The 19409-nt window shown below is 42.0% G+C and overlaps 2 protein-coding genes across 2 annotated transcripts in view; both read left to right on the top strand.

The window, feature by feature from the left end:
• The window catches only part of LOC116510589 (protocadherin alpha-5-like), a 126610-nt gene that overhangs the window by 54839 nt on the left and 52362 nt on the right, over positions 1 to 19409 (top strand). The gene's annotated exons all lie outside the window — the stretch shown is intronic.
• LOC116509980 (protocadherin alpha-C2-like) lies at positions 15748 to 17746 on the top strand. Its single transcript, XM_032219298.1, is given in 4 exon segments — positions 15748 to 15836; positions 15979 to 16205; positions 16208 to 16928; positions 16930 to 17746. Coding segments are annotated over 4 exon segments (1854 nt in total).

Here is a 19409-nt window from a genome sequence, read left to right as displayed (position 1 = left end):
CCAGAAGCCACTATAAATGTAAGTATTTCTTTGTGGCTCCCAATGCCTATCTGTAGAGGCTCTGGCAAAAGAAGCTGGTTCCCCTTCTGTTATTGACCCATCTAGTTGACAAAAAGCTTCCTTATGTTAATCCTCAACTTTCCTACCAGGTTTGGGCTGATCAAACAGCGGGTGCACCCTGAGTCCACTAAAGCAGAGTTTTTTAATCTCCCTGTCCCTGTTGGGGATAAACAGTCTTAAGGGGAAGGTAAGCGGTTTAATTGGCTTGCTTACTAGTGATTCATACTCTGAATTGCTCCCGAATGAGTTTGATTCTTCCTGCTGAGGTGCTGGAATTTCCTCCCCAAAGATGTTGAGGGGGTGGAAACTCTATGGTCTCCCTGCTCCTCAGGGCAGTCTCCTTCCCGTGCTGGCCAGGTTTTGCAGGTTTCTCCCCCGATGGGCATTCTGGTTTCTGGGTGGGTGTTTGAGAATGACATTCTGCAGCTTGGTGACCCTCCTTTCCACAGGCTGAGGGTTTCGGCGAAATTGCGGTTGAATGGCTCTTGCTTCCATTGAAGTGGGGATTTCTTCCACACTCGTCCTGCTCAGTACTGGTTTCTGGCCATATTGATCACAGCTTCTTCGGCGGTGAGATACCATTTATGTAGGTGATTCGGTGCACCTTGGGCTAGGCAGGCATTGTAGAGGTCATCACTCAGCCCATCCTTCAAACAGCTTACTAGGATATCCTCGGGCCAGTTCACCCGAAATGCGAGATCTCCGAATTCTTCTATATACTCTGCCACTGGCAGAGTATGTAGGGTCACCATCCATCTGGCAGCGGTTCCCTCCAGGGCTAGGGTAACAACTTGCACTTGGGATCCTTGGGTTTGAAAATCACGCCCATACTCTTGCATGTAGGTAGCAGGTATGCCACAAAAAATCCCAAATGTTGCAGATCCCCATCAAACTTCACCCCAAGGGACAGAGTTTTTCTTTTGAGTTGCGGGGCTCATGGGGAATGGGGAATGGGCCCTAATGTGTGTGCTGCCCATGGGAGGGTTTGCTGGGCCCCTTGTTGCTGCTGCTGCGCCATCCGGTTGACTGCCGGATCCCGGAGGGGGCTGCCTCCCTGCATCATCCACCATTGCTGTCCTTTCAGTGCTCCTTTGCTGCTGTTCTTGTCCACTTTGATGTTGAGTTTTTCCAAAGTCTCCATCATCAACTGGGTTATATGTCTCTTCAGACGATCCTCTCTCAGCGATGCTTCATTTAGTTCCTCCTGGTCAAAGAGGGCTTCTAGCTCCAATTTCCACCCCAGTTTTCGGTTACTGCGGGTGAGGGTGACTCCTCTTGTTCTCCCATCCCAGCTGTCTTTCTTCCCGATGCCAATCTACCAGTAGGGCTTTTTGCGGTCCTCCAGGGTCACCTCATCTTCTCCGATGGGGTACAGGAAGCAGACATCTGGCTGGGTGGTGGTTGATGTCTCCCCCCAGCATTTGGCTTCTCCCTGCTCACTGTTTTGCTCAGACATGGTTTGCAGGGTCCCCTCGGTAGAACGAAGATTGCTTTTTCGAGTTGACCATTTTGCTGATGTTGCTTTCTGTACAGATTGCCTCTCCTCCTAACTTAAGAAAGTGAAGACTCTTAAAATGAAGTATTTCAAAAGGAACCTTTTATTAAGCAGACGTGACAGCAATGGATCCAAAGCAACATCTGAATCCCCTCAGACAAGACAAGTAGAATTAAAGCAGTAGAGACCCCTCCCTTTAGCCAAATGCAAATTTAGCCAATCCACAGGTGTGACGATGCCATCTGACCAGCCACCCCGAGAAACTGAATAAGCATACATTCCCATGGCTATCTTCCATTGGCTATCAAAGTGAAACAACCCAGATGGCCATTTCTCCTATACATTCCCCAAGAGGTGAGAAGATCTCAGGGTGCTTCAGTGCCAGGATAGAAGTTATAAAATACCAGTTGTCACAGGCAATATTAATGAATTGAATCCAAGCCTCCCCCTTCTCCCAATTGAATGGCAGTATCACTTTTAGGGATCTGACAGACTTAGTATGATTCCTGCCAATGATAAGTTGAGATCTACAGCAGAAACACAGTGGACGGTTGCTAACAAATAAGTACTGAAACTATTTGAAAAATTTGCATATTCCAGAGAAGCTGACATTTACAATAAAAACAAGACATAGAAACAGTTTGGGAGATACAATATAACAATAAAAGAGAAACAAAGTAGAAATGTCAATATCATCATCATTATCATAATCATCTCCAGCAATATTGTTAATTTTATTATAAATGAGCTTACATATAATCATGGAGCTGGAAGGGACTTTGGAAGCCTTCGAGTACAAATCCCTTATAAAAGTTAATTTATATTCAATCCCCCCCCCCCTAGGTTTTTAAAAACACAATTAGCTTCCATTCTATCAAATCTTTTAATAATATCTTAAGAGGTTAGTGGAGTATATTTCTAGAGAAATATTAATTAATAGGACATTTGGATATGTTTTTAAATACGTAGCAATAGACCACAAAAATTTAGAATATTGCCTTTTTTCATCACTTTGATATCAAAGAGGAAGCTATTTTAAATCATACAATTTAATTAAAATTAAGTTGAAATACTTGAGAAATGTAGTGGGTTTTCAAGGAAATTTTTGGGGGTCTTTTAATGAGCCGATAATCCCTTACATCGGGGTGGAGTCAGGGCAGCTGAATGGAGCTGAGTGTTTACTGGCCGGATGCTCTTCCTGTCGCAAATGCAGAGTTTGCAATTATTCACTGTGCCCAGAGAGAAAAATAATCGCCACTACTTAGGATCAAAATCACCAGTAGTAAAGCTCAGTTCAAAGAACAATTTATATTTTTATCATTTAGATTATCACCAGGTAAATTTACAATTTCAGATGTCCTAAAAATAAATGCAGAGGTTTTGAATTTCATTCTTTACAATATGGTTTATGAATACTCTACCTCCATAGTCCTTTTTTTGCCTGTTGCTGCGAACTCTGCATAGGTATCAGGAAGGGCAGGAGATGAAATCTTGCTAACCGGAGATGAAATCTGCAAGAAAGATTTTTATGTAAGATATTTATGAGAGTGGAAAGGTTCTAGATTGTATAGAAATCAAGGCAGGGATTTAAAAACAACCATCATAACTGAGGCTTGTTCAGATTATTGTTATAGTATTCTCAGTAATCCTTCTGCCAATGAAAGACAAAAGAGCGGAATGGGAAACTAAATTGTTAAGCAATATTTTATGGCAATATTTGATGTTTTATGATTACATTCAAATTTGTAAATAAACAGTACACTTATTTGTAATAATTGACTAGGAAAATTACTGTAATTGTTTTTCATAATTAAAACAATTCATGTCTCATGACCGAAATTACGATTGCCTTCTGTACTTAGTTCCAATAAGCTATGTTTTACCCTTAATGCAACCAGAAAATGAATGTAGAGTACCACATGACCTGAATAAGATATGTGAGAAGTAGGTTGAAGAAAGCAACAATAAGAGAGTAGAGTTTTAGAGATAGCTATCTTCTCTTTCAAATGCATTTTAATGCAGCATTGCAACTCAATGACGGGCTTTAGATTTTATCAGCTTTGATTCTATTGCTTATAACTGAAAGCTTAATTTATAGTTAGAGGTTAAGCTAAACCTTATGTATGCTGAACTTAAGGGTTGATACATGTAAGGACAAGAGCACGGAATCTCCATACTTTAACTATAAAAGGATTTCCCAAAATGAGTAATTTACATTGTAAGTAGTGATTTTTTTTCAGGTTCATTGCAACTTTAATAAGTAAAGATGAGCTTCGAGATAAAAAAAAATAAGGAGAGTAAAAGATTAGTGCTAATGCACAATTTAAGAGGAAAGAATTGAGATCAGATACTTTGAGGGAAAACGGTTGAAAAAAGATAGAAAGAGAAAGGAATAAAATATGAAATATTTCAGATGACACATTAAATTAGGGAGAGCAGGAAATAATAAAACATTAAAATGTAAATATGCGTGGAAAAATGACATAAGTGGAACTAATATTAGAAATAAAATAAATAAAACGTATTTGTATAAAAAGATAAAGTTGGAATGCCACCCTGAGAACCCATCAGAGAAAGTAAATAAGCAAGGGCAACAACGGAAAGAGGAGGGGATGAGGAGGGAAAAGAAGAAAGGACAAAGCAGAGAAAGTAAGGGTGGGGAATTAAGAATAGGAGAGAGGTAAGAAAGAGAAGGGAGAAGGAGATGGGAAAGAGAGAGAAAGAAAAAAGAAGGAAGGAGAGGAAGAAGGAAGAAGGTAGAGAAGGGAGGTTGAGAAGATGGAAGGAGAAAGGTGTTGCAAAACAAGATGGAGGCACGGGGTGGCAAGAAGGTGACCCAAATATTATATATATATATATGTGTGTGTGTAAAAATGAATATGGAGACTATGATGAATAGACAAATGTTAAATAGTAATTATAAGAATGTATACCTATGAATGAATTTGAAAGGGAAAAATAAAAAACTTTTAAAATCAGATACTTTGAGGAAGAAAATGATGCAACGATTCTATAATGCCAGTATAAGAAACTTTTTAGTTCCAAATTTAATTTGTGCTGCTTAATATGGCTGAATCTTGTACTCTACAATAACTTCTTAAACAAAATCTTAATGAAAACCATTATTTTCTCCATAGTGAGGGGAGGAGTATCCAGGATGGGTTGACCTCATCCTCTCATTGATTGGACTGAATCAGCTAAGCTCTTGGTATACGTCCCTGGTCTACCAGGCACCACCCAGTTATCAACTCAGTCCCTCTACTGGACGGTTTGCCATCCTGGATCTCCGATAAATTTGAAGATATTTGAAGAAAGGGAAAAAATTCAATTGTCTCCCTACTGCAGCAGCCACATGCGAACTGGAAGCTCCCTGAGCTGCGAGGGATTGCCAACCCCCCCCCCCCAGGGGGCGGCACACTGCCCAGGCCTCTGAGTGAGACAAGAATCACTCAGAAAAGAAATCTGCCGGGCAAGCAGGAGACAAAAGGCACAAGCCTTCCAAAGGCAAACCCCGCCGCTGAGGCTCCAGCGGCACTAGAGCATTCTGCCGCTTCCCACAAGGGTCAAGCGGCAAGCCGCGGCTGTTTAAAATGCCCCAGAGTGCCTGCGCTTGCAGTGATCACCAGAGAACAAGGTGAGAGCCAGAGAGGCTCAGAAAGCTGCAGGAGGCAGGGGTAGCGGAGAGAGAGAGAGCTCCCAGCAAGCCACGTGGCAGCCTACAAAGGCACAAGCCATTTCCATGTCCTCCAGCAAAGAGGAGCTTTTTGAATTTGGAGCCGGGGCCATTTTTGAAACCACGTGGCCAAAATGGTGGCCCCCAGCAGCTCAGAGGAAGCCGGCAGGAGCCGAGCTCTCAACCCTGCAGCAGCAACCACCGGAGGCACTGAGGAGCCCTTAAAAAGGTTAGAGACCATCACAGAGGCATTAGCCAAGGGGGGGGGGAGGCAAGCAAAGGCCAAAAGGAGGCATATCTCCATCAAGGGGGGTAAAGAGGCAGGCTGTGGATCAATTCCCCCCCAAAGCCTACCTCCAAGAATGAAAGCAGAGGCATCTGCCACAAGGCCTGCAGCACAAAGACCCCCCCCCCCAACCTGGAACCCGAGGAAAGATTACCAGGTTTCTCTTCATCTGGCAGGGCTGCAGAAGGGAACCCCTCCCTCCAGGTGAGGATTCCCTTCAGCTTTGTCATCCTGTGTTCCGGCAACCTTGCTATCATGATTTATGCAAGCCCTATTCAATCCTTTTCTGAGTGCCTGACTAGCCGGAGAAGCCCAGACAGGGCAACGAGACTCAGATAATTGCTGAGGCTTCCCCTTTAAAGAAGATCTTCCCTTTAAGGAAAAACTTCCCCTTTAAAGAAGAGAAAGGAAAACAGCGGAAGGGGTGGGGCAAGAAGGCTCTCAGCGATCTGCTGTTAACAGCAGGAGGCCACAGGTGAGAGCGGCAGCTCTTAGTAGCACAAGCCGGGTTTTTTTCAAAGTCCCAAGGGCAAGGCTATTGTATTTGCCCCGCAGAGCCATTTGAAAAGAAGGGGGAGGAGAGGCCCCACGTGGCCCAAGATGGCGGCCCCCTGCAGCGCGAAGGACACAGGCACATAAGAGCCTCCAATCAGGTTAGAGATTACCCCTGAAGGTCCATTCAAGGATGGGAGCGACTAGGCAAAGAGCAAAATACAATTCAATACAATACTATAGCAGAGTTGGAAGGAACCTTGGAGGTCTTCTAGTCCAAACTCCTGCCTAGGCAGGAAACCCTATACCGTTTCAGACAGAGGGCTATCCAACATCTTTTTTAAAAACTTCCAGTGTTGGAGCATTCACAACTTCTGGAGGCAAGCTGCTCCACCGATTAATTGTTCTCACTGTCAGGAAATTTCTTCTTCGTGGCAGCCCCTGAGATATTGGAAGACTGTTATCATGTCTCCCCTAGTCCTTCTTTTCATTAAACTAGACAGACCCAGTTCCTGCAATCGTTCCTCATATGTTTTAGCCTCCAGTCCCCTAATCTTTGTTGCTCTTCTCTGCACTCTTTCTAGAGTCTCCACATCTTTTCTACATCGTGGTGACCAAAACTGAATGCAGTATTCCAAGTGTGGCCTTACCAAGGCATTATAAAGTGGTATTAACACTTCACGTGATCTTGATTCTATCTCCCTGTTTATGCAGTCTAGAACTGTGTTGGCTTTTTTGGCAGCTGCTGCACACGGCTGGCTCCTATTTAAATGATTGTCCACTAGGACTCCAAGATCTCTTTCACAGTTACTACTGTTGAGCAAGGTACCACCTATACTGTACCTGTGCATTTCGTTTTTGTTGCCTAAATGTAGAACCTTACTCCTTTCACCATTGAATTTCATTTTACTAGATAGTTCCCAATGTTCAAGTGTGTCAAGATCCTTCTGTAACCTGTCTTCTGGAGTGTTGACTATTCCTGCCAGCTTGATGTCATCTACAAATTTGATGAGTTCCCCCACTGATCAGCATTTAACAAACAGAGAGGTAACAGTCATTCTGGCTCCATCTTATGGCCGCTTGAGGTAACAGCATCCAATCACATTTACAGCAGTACTTAAAGAAACAGTATCATGGCTTATATATTGCTAACCCAACTGTTAGCTTATATACCTAACACCCTCATCCAAATCATTGATAAAGATGTTGAAGAGTACTGGGCCCAAAACAGAGCCTTGGGGTACTCCACTGCATACTTCTCTCCATGTAGATGCAGTTCCATTGAGGACTACATGTTGAGTGCGGTTGGTCAACCAGTTACAAATCCATCTGGTGTGATGCTGTCTAACACACAGTCTTCTACTTTATCTAGTAGTAGGTTATGGTCTACCTTATCAAAGGCCTTACTGAAGTCCAAGTAAACTATATCAACGGCATTCCTCTGGTCCACTAATTTTGGCACATTAACAAAGAATGCAATAAGATTAGTCTAGCATGATCTGTTTTTGACAAACCCATGTTGACTTTTGGCTATTACTTTGGTGGCTTCTAGTGTTTGCTAATTCGTTGCTTGATTATCTTTTCCAGAATCTTCCTGGTATTGAGGTCAGGCTGATAGGTCTATAGTTTTCTGGATTTGTTGTTCTCCCTTTTCTGAAGATGGGAACCACATCAGCAATCCTCTGGTAGTTCCCTGGTGCTCCAGGATCTCTGAAAGATATAGTTCAGTTGTTCAGCGATCTTGTCTGCCAGTTCCTTCAGAACTCTGGGGTGTAATCCATCCAGTCTTGGTGATTGGAACTCGTCTAGGGTAGACAGGTGCTCACTTAACATTTTCTTCCCTATTTCAACGTGTTCTTAATCTGATTTTTGTGGTGCTGTGTTTGACAGGTTGGACTGTTTTATCCCTTTGTGTAAAGACAGAGGCCAAACATGAGTTAAATAGTTCTGCTCTCTCCCTGTGGCTTATCACCTTCTTGCCACTTTCTTCCAGCAATGGACCAATTGTTTCCTTAACTTTTTTCTTGTTTTTAACATGTTGGAAGAAGCCTTTTTTTGTATTTTTTTTTACTTTTATGGCAAGCCTTTCTTCATTGTGAGCCTTAGCTTTCCTCACTTCATCTTTACACACCCTCTAGTGGCTGACCAGTGAACTGCGTCTGCGTCTACAAAGTCTGGCAATGCACCCTAGAGGCTGACAAGTGAATTGAATTCAAAGAATTCATAATACATTCAAAACATTTTTTGAACTAATCCTAGTCATAGAATCATAGCACCCATCTAGCCATGGCAAAAGGGTCAAACAGGCCGGTCCCCATGCCGGAACCCACCACAATCTCAGAATGGGATGTCTGGCTATGAGACATCGCAGAAACACCTCAGTTAACCTATGATTTTAGACAGCATTCGCTGAGGGCAGGCCCTCCGTTTGATCCATTACGTACTGTCTCTCTGAAGTTCCTGACACTTAAGATGGACTTTTTAGTGGCCATCACCTCCACCAGGAGGCTATCCAAACAGCAGGCTCTGTCTACCAGGGAAGATCTCTGCGTGTTCCACCAGGACAGGGTAGTGCTAAGGTTCGACCCCTACTTCATACCCAAGGTGTACTCTTGATTCCATTGCTCGCAGGAGCTGAAATTGCCAATTTCTGCCTGGACCCTTCTCACCCATTAGAGAGGAAGTGGCACACCTTGGACGTAAGGAGGGCTCTGAGGATTTACCTCAGAAGAACCAGGCCGAACAGGAAGTCGGAAGCCCCATTTGTTTCCTTCCAGCTGGAGTCCCTGGGTAACAAGGTGACCTCCACCACAATAGGCAGGTAGTTAAGAACCTGTATGGATTCTGCCTATCAGGCACAGGGCCTGCAAACACCGAAAACTATCACAGCACATTCTACACACCATCATGGCCACTTTGGCAGCCTGGGTCACGCAGGCCTTACTATCTGAGATCTGTAGGGCAGCCACGGGGTCTTCCCCCTCACCATTCGTGAGGCAATACAAGTTGGACTCCTTTGCTTCTGCAGAAGCCTCATTTGGACGTAGGGTGTTGCAGGCTGTTCACAAGGTGGGGGAGAGGTCTCACCCGGCATAAGTTTGGGCATAAACTCAAATGTGTAACCCTCCCTAGGGACGTGTAGGCTTTAGTACGTCCCATCCTGGATACTCCTCACCTCACTATGGAGAAAGGGCGTTGATACTTACCTGATAAGCCTCTTCTCATAGTGGGGGAGGAGTATCCAGACCCTCCTGACATGGTAATGTAACATGTTATGAGGGATTGTTGCACTAATATGTTAAAGTTATAACTCAATAAAAAGTTTGAAACCATAACAAAGGTCTGGAGTGGATGGCACAACGAGTCAGATAGAGTTCTTTGCCGATAACTGGGCGGTGCCTGGTGGACCAGGGGCATATACCAAGAGCTTATCTGACTCAGTCCAATCAATGCGAGGATGAGGTCAACCCATCCTGGATGCTCCTCCCCCACTATGAGAAGAGGTGTATCAGGTAATTACCAATGCCCAATTTACGACATTTTGAAGCTATTTAGATTCATGGAGAAACAGACTTTTCTCCAATTTTTCTCTGAACTGTAAACCTTTGTTTCAGATATATGTAGAAAGGAACCTGGAAAATAATGGCTTGCAAACAATTCATTACTAATATAGTAATGAAATAAATAATACAATAAAGAAAAGAAGAAAATTGCCAAGGAAAAGCTAACATATATCTCATTCTATTTTCTAAGTGGAAGAGCATTTCTGTGTGGTTTTACCTAACAAAACCTTGATAAGATAGGTGCAGATACTGTATGCCATCATAGTAGGAACTAGTTAGTTAGTTTACTTTATTGTCATTGCACATGATATAACGAAGTTAAATGCCATCTTCAGTGTACATTACAATTATAAAAATTAAAACACAAATATACATCCTTTACATTCCATATAATTGAAATTGAAAACTCGATATTGCACTATACTGTAGAATTCAGTCTGGTTATTGCCCTGGGATAGAAGTTGTTTTTCAGCCTGTTTGTCCTTGTTTTTATTATCCTGTACCATCTGCCAGGTGGTAATAGTTCAAAAATAGAAAGTGTCCAGGATGAGATGGACCTTTGAGAATGTTTTGAACTTTCTTAAGACAGTGGGAGCTATAAAGCTCTTCCAAAGAGGAGAGAGGGCAGCCAATGATCCTCTGGGCAATGATGTTGACCCTCTGGAGTGCTGTCCTATCTGCCACTATGCAATTGGAAAAGATGCAGTAAGTTAGAATACTCTATGGTGTAGCGGTAGAAAGTCAGCAGTTTTTCATTCAGTTGTTGTTTCCTGAGAAGTTTCAGGTAGTATATTCTCTGCTGGGCCCTTTTGATCAGTGCTGCAATGTGAGTACCCCAGATCAGGTCCTCTTTTAAGATAAGTAAGAGCCAAGGTGGCGCAGTAGTTAGAGTGCTGTACGGCAGCCACTTCAGCTGACTCCCCCGCCCGAATGTTGAATGAATGTTGTTTGATCTTAGCTATATACTGTATTTTTATGTTATTGTACGTCTTCCCCTCCCATAAGTTGTTAGCCGCCCTGAGTCCCCTCAGGGAAAAGGGCGGCCTATAAATAAACGCAACTGAACTGAACTGTTATCTGCAGTTCAGCTGTTCAAATCTCACCGGCTCAGGGTTGACTCAGCCTTCCATCCTTCCGAGGTGGGTAAAATGAGAACCCAGACTGTGGGGGCGATATGCTGACTCTGTAAACCACTTAGAGAGGGCTGAAAGCCCTATGAAGCGGTATATAAGTCTAACTGCTATTGCTATAACACCCAGAAACTTAAAACTTCCCACTTGCTCCACTCGGTCTCCATTGATAAGCAAGGGCTGGATGTCTGATCTATTCCTTCTATAGTCCATTATAAGCTCTTTGGTCTTATTTGTGTTAAGGAACAAGTTATTGTCTCCACACCATGAAAGCAACTGTTCCACCTCATCTCAATAGGCAAACTCATCCTCCCCAGAGATTAGTCCCACCACGGTTGTATCATCTGCAAATTTAGTAATAGCGTTACTAGCATGAGTGGAAATGCAGTCATGCACGTAATAAAGTAAGGGACTCAACACGCATCCCTGTGGTGTACCAATGTTAAGAATAAGGGCTGAAGAAATATGATCTGAGAGATATAATCCAAAGACAGATTGAATACGAAAGCCCAAGATTCATAAGTTTAGACACTAGTCTAGGTGGAATTATTGTGTTAAATACAGAGCTAAAATCTACAAAAAGCATCCTCACATAGCCCCCCCCCCCCCACTGTTCTAAATGTGTCAGAGCAAGGTGAAGAGTGATGGCTATAGCATTCTCTGTAGATCTATTTCTTCTGTATACAAACTGGTATTTATCAAATGTATGTGAAAGTCCAGAAATGATGTGCCAGTAGACAAATTTCTCAAAGCACTTCATGATAATAGGAGTGAGTGCCATTGATCTGTAATCATTGAGGTTATTGATAGGGAACTTCTTTGGTAGTGGAACAGTGGTGGAATAGTGGACTGGAATAAAGACTGATTGAAGATTTTGGTAAAGACTCCAGTCAACTGATCAGCACAGTCTTTAAGCACTTGGCCAGGACCAGCAGCCTTTCCAGGGTCCACAGCCCTCAGAATGCTCCTCACCTCCTTTTCCTCCACAATGAGGTGGGGGCTACAGTGGGTTGGTGGCTGTATTATAGCTGTCTCTGATGTCTCCACTTCAAAGCAAGCAAAGAAATGATTCAGCACTTCTGCCAATGAAGCATCCCCCTCAGCAGGAATGACATTGGTTGTTTGATGGTTGGCAATTTGTTGAATCCCTCGCCACACCTGCCTCATTACTATAAAAATTATCCTCAATCTTCCTCTTATAATCAGTTTTGGCCTTCGGAATACCTTTCTTCAGACTAGCTCTTGGAACACTGTATCTTGCCCCATTACCTTGGAGTGAGAGGCCTTGGTCCTCTCACTCAAAAGGTGCTGGACTTCCCTGGTCATCCAAGGCTTCTGATTGGGATAGATCCTAATAAGTTTATATACAGTGATAGTGCCTGTGCAGTGTTCAGTATAGCACAGAACAGTTGCAGTGTGCTCCTTTAGATCAGGGTGGTAAAAGATGTCCCAATTTGTGTTCTCAAAACAATCCTGAAGTTGTTGGGAAGCATCTTCTGGCCAAGATTTCACTGTCTTTATTATAGGCAGAGCCCGTCTCCCAAGAAGGATGTATGCTGGTGTTAAAAGCTGTGATATATGGTCTGATTGTTCCAAATGTGGTAATTGTATAACCTTATAGCCATGTTTAATGTTGATATATACTTTGTCCAATATGTTTGCTCCTCTAGTAGCACACTTAACATGCTGATCAAATTTAGGGAGCACTGCTTTTAGATCAGCCTGATTAAAGTCCCCCGCTATAATATGCACAGTATCAGGATACTTATTCTGCTGATTACTAACAATGTTATATAAGAATTCCAAAGCTATGGTAGTATTGGCATCAGGTGGGATATGGAACAGTAATCAAAACCACGGTGAACTCCTGTGGAAGATATATGGGTCTACATTTAAGAGTCACGTACTCCAGATCCATGGAACAGTGCTGTTTACAGTCTTTATATTGATACACCAGTTTTTGTTCACATTAAGGCTTAAACCTCCCCCTTTGCTCTTGCTGGATTCACTATTCCTGTCCTGTTGATGAGCTATGTAGCTTTCCAGCTAAACAGCTGCATCCAGAGTGAGTGAATGAAGCCAGGTTTCTGTGATTAGCAAAACATAGCAGTTCTTGATGTATTTAGTCTTTGCAATATGTAGCCTTAATTCATCCATTTTGTTAGTAAGAGATCTTGCATTGGTAAGAAATATACTTGGAATTGAAGGCTTGTGTGGAAACCTACTCAGCTTAAAAAGAATGCTTGCATGACATCCTCTCTTTCTCTTCTTGTCCCTCCATTTTCTCTGCCTCCTCCTTCTTCCTGCAGGGATAGTAATCCATGGCTCCCCCAGAGGCCTAGCTGCCTCCTCCGGTATTTTATTTTAGGAGATCGGCAGAAAGACGAGACGAGAGCCAGGACTGCCGAACAAGAGATTTATTTAACTATTTACAAGCAATTCAGCACCATCCCTGCTTGACAGCTATTTAAACGAGCTGTCAGAGCAGGGATAACCAATGGGCGTGCTTTCAGCATCTGGCAACTGATGACGCTGCGCCTAAACCAATCAGGGCACCTCTAGCGGCTAGCAACAGGCGATGCTGCACCCCAGCCAATCAGGTTGTATGTCGAGGACTTTCCGAGTCCTCAACATTTATGAGAATGTATAAAATTGTCTGTAATAGTCTTTTTACATTTCAATCCAATTTGTAACAAGGCTTGTCGACTATAGATGCCCCTTGCCCCACAGGATTCATCCGTGTGCACAGGCATCTTGAATGGCAGTTTGAATTCACTTAACTTCATTAAGCTCCTTTGTGTGTTCTTCTTCTAGAGATGTTGAAGGATGATGTAGTGGCTAGCTTTTCCAAAGGCTAAATAAAGGCTTGCCTACTATAGATGCCCCTTGCCCCACAGGATTCAATCAAGGGGGGGGAATCCAATCCACACTATACAGTGAAAAAAGGAGTGCCCAGCCGCAGCATCCATGTGTGCAGCCATCTTGAATCCTCTAACCCTTTAGACTAGTTGCACCAGTCAACTTTGTCATAAAATGTGCAATATTACTGCCTGTAAAACAGTACATGGCCAAGAATTGCTTCTTCACAAGCTGCTTCTCATTTCTGATAAAGTACATATAGGGAAAAAGAGAAAATAATCAAGTATATTACAGAAGCTAAGATATCTATAAATATAATAATTTGTTTTAGAAAAATATTTATAATTAGCATTTTAATAACATCATAAATAATATACTTAAAATGTTATTTATAAAAATTACATGGTTGCTACATGTAATGAATATATTTGGACTGCATTATTCTCAATATCAGTTGATAGAAATTTGGATGGGAGAAAGCTGTTAAGATACTTCATTGGCCACTACAGTATGCTGGACTAGATAATTTTGATTTCTCTGAATTCTCAAAATACGGGGCCCATAACTGGCCAAATACTTTTTTGGGAGGAATCTAAACCATGCACAATAGACAAATAATTTACAAATAATGAATTTGTATTTTCTATCAACTACATTGATTGTATCAGTATTTGCATTTCTGGAAGCCACATTATATTGTTGACTCACACTCTGTTTGTGATCAACAGAATCAGTTCAGTTTTTACAGTAGAAGTTCAATAGAAATATGAAACCAGGAATCCACTGTCCCTGATCTGTACCTTTGAATTTGATTTCCTAAATGAATGTTACATTTTTCTCTATCAAAATCTAATTCTGTTATATACAGCCATTTCTCTAATTCATCAAGTTTGCTTCCCATTTTATTTCTAATTTCAAAAATATTAGTTACATCAGCCAACACAAACTGTGAACATTTCTTTCCATCTTTAGTCTAAATAATTAGTGAAAATGTTTGATTGTAGCATCCAGATAATACCTCCATCCACTTTGCTGAGGATGCATCATTGATCTTAATAAGGTTTTCTTATTATCTTAATAAGATAATATAGGATGTATAATATAATATAATATAATAGGATGATAATCTTCATCATCTTAATAAGGTTCTATTTTAAAAAATGATCCAATTATTAGGAATGCTATTCCTGTTGATAATGCAGCTTGTAGACCTATAACAATCTACTTCTTTCTATTTGCCCTTACCTATTTTAATTTCATAAAAATATTTCTGTGTTTTAGAACATTAACTCTCCCACTCACTTTTGTATCACCTGCAGGATTGATATGCACTACTCTACCTCTTTATACAAACCAAATAAAAATGTGGAAAAATCTTAAAATAATAGAAAAGTTAGAATGGCAGTAGAAAACAACAAACTTGTTTATCTTTTATAGATTTCAGGATTATTAAGAGAGTGAATGAGATCTGGGAGGAGAGGAATCTGTTTCCCAAGTATATGCAGACATTCAGTTTGAATATGTCAGTTTTTTGTATTCTGACACAGTACAAATCTCAAATATTTGCAGTTTAAGTGCTAGGGGGTGGCTTTCGCGGTCCAGGGCAGGGAGTTGCTATATCTAAAGCTCTCGGTAGGCAAGGATTCCGCTTCAACTCTTGCTGTTTGTAGCTTAAAAGCTTCCCAGGACCAAGGCTAGGAATAATTTGACCTGTGAGGTGCAGTGAGCGGAGAAGCAGCATCTTAGGGATCATTGAAGTATTTTTTGAGAGTGAGCGTGCCTTGCCTGCCTTTCCTCCTCGTGTCTCGACTGCTCACTGCTGGTCTGGATCGTTGCTGTTCCCAGACTAAGTGCTGAAACGGAGTTAGCCAAGTCACCCCACCTCTCCTCTCACTCCTGGTAAACCCAGCGGTAACAGCAGCAGCAAAAGAACAAGCCAGTGACAGCATCACCCGCCAAGGAAGGAAGCAAACGGAGAGCAGACAGGCTGTACTCAAGGACTAGAGGCTATTGCAGCTGCAGGCCGGACTGAGAGACCTGGGCGGATCAGTGCAGAGCAGCATTGGCGGCAGTGCCAGGGGCTGCAGACGGGGCTCGGTAATGCCACCCTCTCACTGCACCTGGGCAGCTGAGAGTGCGCCTTCCCCTCTTTTATGATATCAGGCTCCTGGTGCTGCCGTTGGGCGGAAATGCGTAGGCTTATCCTGCTGCTGCCGCAGCTGCTGCACCTAGGACTCGCTGCTGGGCAGCTCGTCTATCAGGTAAGGGAAGAACTACTGTGAGGCGCTGTGGTAGGCAAGGTAGGAGAATATTTGGCCCTGGAGCCTCAACGTCTGGTGTCAAGAGAAGCCCGGTTGACCTCGGGAAGTGGGAAGCAGTACTTATGTCTGGATCCTGGCCACAGACTCCTGGTGGTGAAGGAATGAATCGACCGGGAACTTCAGCGCTTCCTGCTTCCTTAGCTTGGAGTTAGTGGTCAAGCAGCCTGTACATGTTCATGATGGAAAAGTGGAGGTACTGGACATCAATGACAACGTCCCCAGGTTCCCCCGGCAGGAGTACAGCTTGGAGATCAGTGAATCTGCTATGCCGGGGTCTTGCTTTCTTATGGAGAGCCTGCAAGATCCCGACGTGGGTTCCAACTCGGTCAAAATTACCAGCTCACCCCCAGTGAGCACTTCGGGCTGGATCTGCAGAACTTGAAGCCTGGCAGCAAACTCTTGGAGCTGGTACTGCTCCAACCCTTGGACCGAGAACAGAGCACTCACCAGCAGTTGATGCTGGTTGCCTTGGATGGAGACAATCCTGCTAAATCTGCCACTGCTCAAATCTCTGTGGGGGTCTTAGATATCAATGGCAACAGCCCAGAATTTGATCTTAGCATTTACATGACGACCCTATTAGAAAACATAGAGCCAGGCATGCTAGTTGTAAAACTGAAGGCCTTGGATCCAGACGAGGGCTCCAATGGTGACTTGCTGTATTCTTTCAGCAGCTACACTCCACAGAAAGTGTGTCAACTGTTCACTGTGCATCCAGTATCAGGAGAGATGAGGGTCAATGGATCTTTGGACTACGAGGAAGACATCTCCTATGAAATCTATGTGCAAGCCACGGATAAGGGCTCTGTTCCTATGATTGGTCACTGCAAGGTGCTCATTAACATTGTGGATGCCAATGATAATGCCCCTGAAGTGGTGCTGTCTTCCTTGTACAGCCCTGTTTCTGAGGATGCTCCGGTTGGAACTGTAGTAGCTGTGCTGAATGTTATTGACTTGGATTCTGGCCTGAACAGGCAAGTCAGTATAAACATTCCTGCCAACCTTCCTTTTAAACTTAATTCTTTCAAAAATTCTTATACTCTTGTCACTGAGGACTTCTAGTTACAACATTACAATCACTGCCACAGATGCTGGAACACCTCCACTCTCTTCCCATAAAATAATTAAAATAGATGTTTTTGATATCAATGACAACTCACCACAGTTTGAAGAACTCTCTTACTCTATTTATATACCTGAGAACAATGCTCCTGGATCTACTCTATGCACAACAAAGGGCATTGATTGTGATGCTAATGCAAATGCCTGCATTTCCTACACTTTGATAATGGAAGAAATCCAAGGGCTACCTGCGTCCTTCGATGTCTCTATTTATGCTGTCAGATCCTTTGACTATGAAACACTGAGGAAATTCCAGATTGTTGTGCAGGCTAAAGACTCAGGGATGCCATCTCTCAGCAGCACAGCCACTGTACACATCTATGTGCTGGATCAAAATGATCATGTGCCACAAACTTTTTACCCCATCTCTATGAATAATTTAACAGCCATAGAGATGATTCCTGACTCAGCCAGTTCTGGATACTTAATCACTAAAGTGATAGCCATTGATGGAGACTCAGGACAAAATGCATGGCTGTTTTTTCATCTAGCCCAAACATCTGTTCCAAACATCTTTAGAGTAGAGGTTCACAGTGGGGAAATTTGGACTACTGAAAAACTGAGGGAGGCAACAGAGGCTACGTTCAATCTTACCATCATAGTGAGGGACAATGCAGAGCCACCCTTATCTTCCTCTATGTCAGTCATCGTTGTGGTGAACAGGGCTTCCCAAATCATTCCTGACTTTGGAAGACACGTTACAGGTTCCAGAAATTATTCTGAAAAAACTTTGTTCTTGTTGTGATGAAGTGCCACAAAGACAGTCTATATATCGGCCCTTGTTGTATAGGTTTCTTCGGGTCTTCTAAGGAAAGGTGCCCATTTGAAGCAGACAAACAGACAAACAGCAGTGTTACTACTGGGATGTCACAATCTCATTTGGTTGAAGTGAGAGGCAATGGGTCTCTCTCCAAGACTTACTGCTATATAAAACCTGTGTGTCAGCTGGCTCAGAAAGTGACACCTTCATGTTTTATCATCCAGGGGATGCCACAGGAATTAACCCTCATGCTGTGATGATAAGAGAGACACCTAACTGGAGAAAGTGGACTGAGCTCTCCAAACTTTATCATTTTTAAAAGTGATCTCATTGCTCCAAATGAGGTGTTTCCTTTGAAACATTAAAAATGAATGTTCAGGATTGAATGAGTTGTGGGAAAATTGGAAAGTGAAAAAAAATAAGATTGCCTTTCATCATTTTGGTAAACAAAATTTTGTTAGGGTTTAAATTTCTTCTAATATGTTAGCTCAGAGAAATGACTTTTCAGCAGTGTAACATATAGGTAAAAGGAATACAATACAGGAACAGCCAGGCAATGGATATGCAGTATAATGGATCTATAATATAAACTATTTACTAGCAGGGTTTATTTCTAGGGATATGTACTGTACATAGCAGTATAGCTTTGGTTATTTATTTCAAATTTTGGTTTCTAGGTCACAATAGGGACAGATTAGGCTTTGTGGTTATGTATTTAAATGATCCTGAATTCTAATGCATTTATTCAACTTGGTGCATATCATTTTTCTTCTCTTGTCTTTCTTTTTTTAAAAAATTTTTATTTTATTTTTGTTACATAGACAACATAATCACATAACAATAGAAAAAGAAAGGCAGAGGGAAAAGGAAAACAAAAACCCCCCACACACAAAAAAGGAAAACAAAACCCATCATCCCATACAGTATGTCATTTGATTACAGGTGCATCCCTACTACGTTTCCTCCCATACACACACCCCATATCTCTCTGTTATATATTTGATAGACGCCACAATAACCTAGGGTTAAAAAAAAAAGGGAAAGAACACAAAAAAGGGGGGGGGGAAACCATCATCACATGCAGCATGTCTTTTGGTTACAAGTGTTTTAACATCTGCAAATAATATTTACCATCTCAAATGTTTCATCTAATATAACTAAAGGCCTCATTTTCATTCTACAATATATATTCAGTTAACATTAGCATTATTTCCCCCCAGAAAGTATACTTATATTTATTGTTAACCTTGCATTTCATACCTTCAAACAGAGATCTTATTCCTTCATTTTTCAACAAAACATTGCTGCCTATATATACCAGTTTTCATTTGTTCCCCTATTAGAATTGCTTATCAGCAGCGAAATATCATTATAATAAGTTCTTAACCTTATACATTATATCACCAGACCTTATATTAATTCTTCATTGTGTCATTGTTAGATTATTTCACAGCATAATTATATCATCATTTACTTTCTTCAATTATAGCATAAGTATATCATTTTTCATTTCCAAAGTTTTTTTTTCCCCCTAGCCACCGATAAAACAAATCCCATATCTTATAAAATTGTTCATCCTCTTGCTCTCTAATTTCAAATGTCAATTTACTCATTTCAGCACAGTCCATTATTTTTCGGATAACTTCTT

The sequence above is a fragment of the Thamnophis elegans genome, chromosome 6 (genome assembly GCF_009769535.1).
Source record: "Thamnophis elegans isolate rThaEle1 chromosome 6, rThaEle1.pri, whole genome shotgun sequence".
NCBI classification, from domain to species: Eukaryota; Metazoa; Chordata; class Lepidosauria; order Squamata; family Colubridae; genus Thamnophis; species Thamnophis elegans.
The sequence above is the reverse complement of the archived record's forward strand: the minus strand, read 5'-3'. Positions and strand labels throughout refer to the sequence as shown.